Source organism: Gymnoscopelus braueri (assembly GCF_963280865.1).
Source record: "Gymnoscopelus braueri genome assembly, chromosome: 18".
Taxonomy (NCBI): Eukaryota; Metazoa; Chordata; class Actinopteri; order Myctophiformes; family Myctophidae; genus Gymnoscopelus; species Gymnoscopelus braueri.
In genome coordinates this window covers 31,601,458-31,611,157 of record NC_137618.1, presented here as the reverse complement: position 1 = coordinate 31,611,157, position 9,700 = coordinate 31,601,458, and the positions used below count along the sequence as shown (strand labels likewise).

General features: G+C 42.4%; 1 protein-coding gene across 1 annotated transcript in view; it reads left to right on the top strand.

The window, feature by feature from the left end:
- The first annotated feature begins 328 nt into the window (after positions 1–328).
- LOC308105714 (FERM and PDZ domain-containing protein 4-like) overlaps positions 329–9,700 on the top strand; it is a 41,510-nt gene continuing 32,138 nt past the window's right edge. Inside the window, exon 1 of the mRNA XM_080456636.1 lies at positions 329–410. Coding sequence (XP_080312762.1) covers positions 337–410 — 74 coding nt within the window. The 5' untranslated portion in view covers positions 329–336. The remainder of the gene's footprint in view (positions 411–9,700) is intronic.

The window sequence follows — 9,700 nt, the reverse complement described above, 5'->3', positions numbered from 1 at the left end:
AAAATGGGAGTAATGGTGAGAACAAAATGCAATCTAGATGTCAGACAAGATCTTGATTAACCACTTACAGAAGCAGCCCCTGAGCCAGTGCAAGGCCACGTCATCTCACATTTCCACTCAGTCTGATCCTTGAAACATAACTGGCCACTATCTATTGATTTTTCACTCTTCTCAATATCCCCTTACCGTTGATAGAATTTACGTCAGACTATCAATGTTTCGAGGAGTCCTCCCCTCCTATTGCAAAGATCTTTTCACGAGAATGAAGGGCACACTCTGAGCTTGCCCTCCATTAGCTCCGGTGGTGTGTGCGCCTGCCTGCCTTGGAGAGAAGACATGGAGATTGACAATACAGGTGAAACTGCAAACTGTGATAACAGTACCACGGACAAGCACCAAGAGCAGGAGAGGTAAGTTTGCTGTTGCTGCCCCCCCTCACTTACTACTTATAATGCAAATTATGGCTGGGTGTGTTCGTGTGCGTGTGCCTGTGCCTGTGCCTGTGCGTGTGCGTGCGTGCGCGTGCGTGCGTGTGTGTGTGTGTGTGTGTGTGTGTGTGTGTGTGTGTATATGTGTGCGCCGTGCGTGCATGCGTTTGTGTGTACACAAGTGTATAATCTATTTTGGGTTGGAACAATCCAGTTTGCATCCTGTACAATGTCCTAGTTTGGACTTTCTGATCACTGTAATGGCATAAAATTGATCAGGACATTATTCAGTCAGGAAGATTGTTGCTGTTAAAGCCTTAATTCCAAAAGCCTTAGATGCTGGAACCTGTAATGATTCTCAGAAAATGGTCTACTTTATAATGATTTCACTCAATCAAACATGATTCATGGCATTACAAGTGTAAAATGTTCTGAATCAGAACATGTTATCGCAATCAGAACTATGGACTCGTAGTCCAGCCTGCAGCCCCCGCAGTGCTCCGGCTTCATTCTAAGTGACAGCTTCTGTTTGTGACCTTACAGCTTTCCATGGACACATTGATTTTTCTCCCACGTTACAGATAATTGCTGGATGCTGTGAATCCTATCCTCCCAGGGCAGCAGGGAGGAGCTTTTGTAGTGTGTTGACACGAGAGCTGCTATCTGATTTGAGGAATATGATATCCTGGAATCTCATTGACTGTGATTGACTTCTGTGTACTTCCTGTCTATGGTATGAGTAAAGTCTAAACAGTTTTTGGAAGTGTTTTGCCTTTTCGGAGTTGTGGCAAGTCTGTTTAGCTTGGAGCCACTTTTAAGAAATGATCATGATGAATTTGATTCTGGAAAAACTGTGTTTTCTCTGAGCACGGCAATTAATGTTTATGTTCAGTTTAAACAGCGAGAACAACTTTCAGATGACCATAAACCGAATGCTATTCGTTTTTCATCTTGTTTAATTAATTATGATTAATAACATACTCTCAAACGTTATCCTGTCATGAGAAAAAGTGATAATCACTATTATTCTGACTCAGTGAAATAAATCACATCATTAGAGTAAATGAAGTCGACGGATTTTACAAATACATTAGTAACCTTTATTGGAGCTGAGCTTTTCTCTAGCAGCTGTTGTTATGTTAATACCAGTTTTCCTGTTCTGCATGGAGCTACTCTCATCATTTTATGCAAATGACTGCATCCACTGTTTGTTCTGCTCCATAAACTCTGTCATCTTCTGATGAGAAAGTCACTTCCTCCTCTCTTAACCACTTGAACCCCAGCATCTAAATTATATTCCGGGGGGGAACATTAGCCAAAATAAAAATGGGCGAAGAGATTAGATGTAGACGAAACAAATCGGTCTAAGAACAGCGTCAACTCAGGTCCGGTTAACTAAGTCTAGACTAGAGGGTTTAAAGTGGTTAACATGTTCTGCACACAACTACGATAAACTGTAAATCACCTACTGTGTACTCTGCCCTTGATTTGTGTTCCCAAGTCTTTTGGATACGGAACATATGAAATATGCATGCAGTTTTTACTCATGCCTATATCCTCAAGTGGCAAGCATGTTTACTTATTTTGTGTTTGAGAGAGATAGAGATCAATATTTTGCTCAAAATGTGTATGTTCATTTTGCCATCAAGCTCCAAATCTTCCGAGGAAAATTGATTGTACGCAGAGTCTTTAACCACTTAAACCTTATATACGGTACTTCATCGACCTGCATCCACCAGGGGTCTATACTTGGCCCCCTCCTTTTTTCCCTCTTCACCAAATCTCTGCCAAAAACAGCCAGTCTACAAGCTCACAAGGCAATGGATTGTGAGCTTGTAGATCTGCTATTTTTGGTGCACGACGCTGCATGCAACTAAATACGTACCCAGGCATGAACCATTCTTGCATACACACAGCACAGCAGTGCACAAAACAGCACAGCACATTTAATTCAACTAAATCCAGGGCTTCATTGTGGTGGTCCTGACAAAACATCCTAGAGATGTGACGGTACAGTATACGTGGGGTTATTGCACTTTGAACATCCTCCCATCCCCGTGCTAAGTGGCGTGGCCTATGTGTCATGGAAAAAACAGGCCACTGATGCAGTGCACTGTGGCCCAGGGCGAGAGTCAGGCCACATGACTGGCTGGGTGGGTTCGTGTTAAGTATTTATGTCACAGAGGGATCTACTTTTGTTTGTGTTTAACCCCACTGAGCGCCATTCAGTCCATATGGTCCATTTGCAGAGCCATAAGCCATAAAAGAGCAAAAACATCAAGAAACATTATGGGCTGCAGTGTATACAATAGATGAGTTGCAGAATATACAGAAGTAACATACACAGTAAGGATATGTTGTTATAGAAATCACACAGCTCCTTTAGAGCCACGGGCGGTTCCCATACCTGTGCATTTCTCAGGACAGCAAACTCCCAGTTGCTCTAGTCTAGACGACCATAGACCACCGGCGTCCATGCATAGCATGGGGTGTGTTATGCAATCAGTTCCCTTTGCTTGTAGAGGCAAACACATGTGCCTCAATTCATAACGAATGAAGGACTGCATACACCATTCATGCATGAAATCAACTACACAGCATAATCCAAAGTGAAATATCATGATGCAGTAATGCCCTGGTTTCATGGCAGAATACTCACGACAGTCAGTAATCTAGACATTACTGTAGATATTACTTGCATAGTTTATTCATTACCTATATGTGAACCGAACCGTGCCGACTGCACTAAAGATGATAATAGATACGGATATTATACAAAATATGAGGAAGGGGCAATGGAAATAGAGTGCTATTGTGTGGCATTTAGGTTAAGATCTAACAAATCCATTGACTATAGGATTTAGACATGGCTCTATACAGGGTGACAGGTGGCAGGCACATAGTGATAGAATTTGGATTATGGTTCAAGCTTAATTTTTAAGCTTCCGATAATCATAGAACACATGCCATTTTTCAAATGTCTTGCTCAGGGATTGCGATCAACAGTTCCGATGCAGCACTTTGACTTTTTGCAGAGCTGTTTTGAACAATACTTACAATACATTACCATCAGCAGGCAAAACTATGCTGAAACACGAAGGTCAATACATGTAAATTCCCACCCAATAGACCAAATGTGTGGCCTTTTCTCCTCATTGGGGAATCCTTAACTCCAACCCAGCCACCCATTGGAGTCCAGCTGTTCAACATTGATCCCCCATGCTTTCTGATGCACTGGCCCGGAATGTGATGTTATTTCATTACTGAGGCAGAAGAGACAAGCTCGGTCTCCTCCCCGGGGGTACTGGCCCCCTCACTTGGAGCACGGTATGTGATGATAACTGAATGGCTTAGTCAGGCTAGCTCAGTCGCCTATGGAAACTCCAAATCAAGCGTGGTGCAGAGAGAAATTCTGAACCCAGGGAAAGAGGACAGGAGTCCACATCAGTGAGAGAGACTTGATAGAGCAGGCCACGGGGAAAACAACAACTAAAAGATCGAAACAAGGGCTGCTTCAAAAGCTTGTCAACTGAGATGGACCAAGACGATGACAACGGACTTGGAGTCTTCACTGTTATTCAGTGAGTAGGCTATACTGTAGATAAAGTGTGTTCTTTACCCTGGTTTGCAAATTAATCAGTCGTTCATTGCTCGCAATTGTTGTGTATACCCAATGGCAAAGGTTATTGTACTAATTGCTTGGCAGTTACTTGGAATAAGTACATCACATTGATACATCATTGTGATGTATCAATGTAAGGTCAATACGGTCTTCAGTTGAGACTTCTTGATGATAGGGGACTTGAATAGGAAAGTTCATATCTTTTTATCTGGATACTGTATTACTAATCATACATGTCTTTTTTTTACGTCTTTACAATAGCATTCAAAATATACTGTATGGTTATCAATGTACTCCATTACAAATGGGGTGTTGTTGATGATTGATTGATTGATTGATTGATTGATTGATTGATTGATTGATTGATTGATTGATTGATGAAACTGTGTAGTAATTAGCTTTGTGATTGCTCTTTCCGCTAATACTAAATACGTTCTAGCTGTCAGTGGAAAACCAGATCCCATTCTATTATCCCCACAACATTTACAGTAATTGAAAATATTAAGTAGGTAAAAACAATTAGCATCAAACCTGAACCACCAGTAACCCGCATTAACATGTTGAGCAACATTAAAGTAATTACCCATACCCCCCATAGCCTTCTACACACAAATCTACACACATGTTTTATTCATAATAATATAACTGTATTTTATCCTCAGTATTTACTTTGAACTTTATGAGCAGCAGGTAGACTGAAACGGGTCATTTAAATCCAGAATATTTCAGAGCCATAAAGTAGCTACTACTGCAGCCAGGTACTGTAACACAAAGTAATGACTGATCACAATTTGTCACACCGTTGATTGAATATCTATGACAAGATGCAATTTAGTTCTGGAAATGTGCACCAAATGCTATTTAATTTCATGAATGTGCCAGCAGTGCCATGATTAGCATGGATTCTGAGTGACTCATAATAACAGAAAGCTGGTGGAATGTACTGTACACAAACACAGCGACAGACAGCGGGGGGTGGGGGGGGGTTATATGATGGTGCAGTTTGCTCTGACGATTGCTGACACACATCTGGTTGAGGGCCAGGAGGTAATGGTGCCAAGATATGATGAGAAGGTACAGTAGTCTTTTAAAAACGGACAAAGTCACCTTTTAGCTCTGCAGCATGCTAAAATGCAGCATGTTATCCATACAGTGTTGCACATTGTAACACTTTGCGTTTAAAACGATTTTGGTCCCACCAGGCTGGAATGGCCGGGGACGGGGATTATGTTTTCACTCCCATGAGTCTGTCCGCTGGACCAATAGGCATGAAACATTGCACACACACTTCCAATGGGCCAAATGGGCCCACATTCTTTTTTAATCAGCCTCATGGTGGCACTATAACAGGCCGCTTCATGTTTTGCCATACAACTATTGAACTCTACGACGTACAATCAATCCCCCTGAATTGCTTGGCTCATTATGCACTCCCCATTTAGGTCCCGCCCATTTCTGCCTGTCAAGATTTTCCGCCACCTTGCATTTTTGGCACCTTGCACACTTGCACACTGCTACTACTCCTACAGATTTTGTCTGAAACGTACGTAAATCGGTACACATTTTCTCTGTCATATCCGGATTGGCTAGGATTGACTTTCAAGGTTTGCAGGAGAGGCCCACATTGCACAAAATGCCACCAATCAATCACAAATGCACCATCCCATCTGCTCTAAATCTGAATCACACATTCAGGGGCCTCTAAACAACACAGCGCCAAAAGCAATTGCACCCTATACGGGCGGCACACATGCTACGGGCGGCTGTACCCCACGACTGACACAGCCCTGAATGGGAAACCCGGGTATCTGTGCTCCGACGAGTGCACTTCTCTAGTTTTTAAATGTAAGGTTACAATAAAAAATGGTATTCTGATATTTTAGAAAATATTTAGTAAAAGGTTGTTTGTTTGTGTATTCCTTTCTTTGTACTTGTAGAACTTAGCAAAGTGTTTATTACACTCTACTTATTTTAGCTTTCCAAAGCAAGCAATGTGATCCAGTCTGGTCTATTTAAGCATTGGTGAGTTTTAAGTTTCAGAGCAAGGGTGAAATGTCTGAAATAAGCTGTTTTCAAAAAGAGCAGGGGGAAGGAAGGTTATGGATCGCAAGAGCAGTAGGATATTATTGGTAAAAGCCTGAGCCAGAATCTCCCTAGATCTGACCTGATCCTAATATTCTCTGCCAGTCATGCTGGCCTCTAGGCCACAGGTCCAAACCAAGCGGAGAAATGGCCAGAATATAGTCTCTCATTCCTATACAGACAGCTAAAGACTGTCAGATACATGTACACATATTGACCACCACCACCGATCTGAGTGATCTACATGTTTTGTATAATGATATTGAGGAGACCTTTATCTGATGATGCAACCTTTACGATCAAAAGAGCAATTTTTGGCCACAAAATAAATAAAATAGAAACTGTTTGAGCCTTATCTGAAACACAGATCTAAATTAGTCTAAATTAGCCTGCTGTATCAACACAAGTAAGACGCGCGAACGCTGGAAGCGAACGCAGCTCGAAAATATTGTGTATTTACGGACTTGTAATCCGTGTTATTTCACCGTGATGGGGGAGAGAACTGTGTGTGTGTGTGTGTGTGTGTGTGTGTGTGTGTGTGTGTGTGTGTGTGTGGTGCATTGTCTAAATTCCTGCACTCTGGCGCACTCTGGAGGCTGCTTACAGGCAGTGCACGCATGTGAGTCACATGGGGGCGCGAGCCAATGAGAGCATGAACACAGACAGAATCACAGACAGACACACAACCTGAGCAGGGTTACATAGTAAGCTCCACTTCCGCATCCTTCCGCGTTCGCAATTACTAATATAGGTCTACAGCCTATATTTGGTGTATATGCTACACATTTTTACAATTGGAGACTGTAAGAATAACTTTAGGCCATAACAATGATAAATAATAAAAAGCTAATATATAGTTATTCATTTCCACATAATTGTTTTTGCCTACGCAAGAGGGAGCCACTGGAGAAGGGCTAAAGAGCCACTAGAGATGCAGGTTTCCTACTCCTGATCTAAAGGATCTGTTCGGTGCATATTCAGTGAGCATGACAAAAATATAGGAAGAAGCTAAGCCCTTCATTGATATAAAAACAATAAGTACTTTAAATTTATTTTGTTTCACTGGGAGCCAGTGAAGAGAAGTTCAAATAGCTGCCAAGCTTCTGCCTGCTGGACTGCCGCGCCTGCCCTCCACGCCCTCCCCATCCTCTTGGCGATCCCTGCACGGGACATTTTGGTACCTCTCGATCCGCTGTAGTGCAGGTGTTCTCATGTCCGTGCCACAATGAATTACTCAGTGACAGCCCTGAATGGGAGCATGAGCTTGTTGCTGTTCCCATCCAGCCCAATGCTGCTCAGGCTGCGTGACAAGCCCAGCCATCTGCGGAGATAGCTGCTGTTGTTGTCACCGTTTGGTCGTCCATGAAAGCTCTGATCAGTGGTTGCATTATATACCAAACATGCTGAGGGGGGCCTCTTCTGCACTTCCTTTTCCAGCTGGTGTCAGTCTGCTCTCTGCAGGGTCAGGAGGAGCTCATTCCTGAGGATTGCCCAAAGATCTGCTATAGGCATTCTTGACATGCTTCCTGCTTTATTGCACTGCCTCTTGAATTAAATGGTTAAAAAATGGTAAATGGTGCTTTTATATAGCGCATTAGCATTACAGTACATTCACACACCAAGAGCAGAGGAAACCATGCAAGGCACCAACCTGCTCACTGGGAGCTGTTAAGAATTAAGTGTCTTGCTTAAGGACACTTCAATACTAACCCAGGCGGAGCCAGGGGTCGAACCTTAGCTGCGATGTTCACTATATGGTGGCCATGGTTTTCAGCCGGCGGTCCACAACTCCCTTGACAGTCCCTTCCAATATCTGGTCTATCTACGTCCTCATCAAACTGCAGCTATCTTTGTGGATTGGGGCCATTGGATTCTTGGTTAGGTGAGTGGAGCACAGCACAGACAACTGATGTGGATGGCACTTGGTGGCTCTGGAGGCTTTGTGCATTGCAGTTAGTTACAGCAGCTGATGGTATTTGGAGGCTCTGTGCATTGGCCAATAGAACGGCCAGTGGAGTGCTGGCAGTGGGTGTGGACGACACAAGGAGGCTCTGGGCACTGTGTCATCGCTTCCGCTGTCAAGCATCTCATCCTGGCCTGGTGTATCCTCAGGCTCCTCATGTTCTTGCTGCAGATGCACTGTACTCTCGATGTTGTTAGTCCATTGTCCTTGGGTCCATCTGGTTGAGGTGCTCGTTCCCTCCCTCTCTCTCTCTGGCACCCCTGGTGGGTATTATACCGTTGTTGTTTCAGTAGCTTGGATTTTTCCAATTTCTTCCTATTAGAAGATGTGGTTAGAGGAACACAGAATTGTCCTCAGCCAAGCTATATCAATAATTACTGGCCAAATTTGTGTGTACAGTATGGTAGTATTACTCCGATTACACATACAGTATTATGATACTGTGACTGTGTGACACTATTCATGTCATGTTTTTATATTTTTACACCCTCTGCCTGGTTATTCCTGTTATTCATTGTAGTACTGTACTTCTCAAGCTTATAATGTTTAATATAAAAAGGATGCATCTGTTTTATATAAATAGATTGACTTCTCTGTCTGTCTGTCTGTCTGTCTGTCTGTCTGTCTGTCTGTCTGTCTGTCTGTCTGTCTGTCTGTCTGTCTGTCTGTCTGTCTGTCTGTCCTCTCTCCCTCAACAAAGAGACATTGAATTATTCATCATTCTCCTGAACAAGTTGTACCATTTTAATAAAGAATGGTTGCTACTAATCATTGCTTTTATTCCTGCTAATGTTACCACATAGACTATTGTTATTGAGACTTGAGACTGATTAATATTCTGTCAGCCTACATCACATCCACAAAGCAGATCAACCCCCTTTCATCCAGCTAAAGGGTATCACAACAGTGGCTCAAGATGTCAATACATGAACATTTAAGTATTGTACCTGTGTTTTACCAACATTGACTGAAGAAATGCCTTTTGTGCCTATACCTTCCTGGGTGACTGATTTCCACAATTCTAGAGCTGAACAGGTTTTATCTACCTATAAATATGGGGCAAAACAACAAATTGAATTATAGTGGCTTAATCAGTAGTAATATTTCACTGTGTTCTAGAGACTAGGAATGCTGTGGCTTGAGCCTTGAATGTGTTTTTATTGTGACGTTGGATGCCAGATTTGTTTATTTGTCATTGGCACATTACAGGGAAGGGTGACTGAATAAATTGCCTTTATTACTGCGAGAAGACCCTTTTATCAAGCTGTCTGTGGCGCCTGAAGAAGTATCAAACTACTAATTGGTTCTTGGTGTTTTTTGACACAGGTGACTCATCTGTAGTCTTTGATTAATGTCAGGCGATTCTTCCACTATTGGATAAGAGACATGGTGATTCATCTTTTGAAGGGGGACGATAGAGCTAGTGCGTCAGCTAATGTTTTCAAATACTCTAGTCAAGTCACTCATTCAATTCCTGAAGTGAAGGAGGATTAAATATACAAATCCAACAATAAAATAGCAAGGTATTTACTAGGTTTGACAACATGAAAATATATGGAAATAATTACAATCTAAATATCACAGAGGAAAAGGGATGCCTGATGC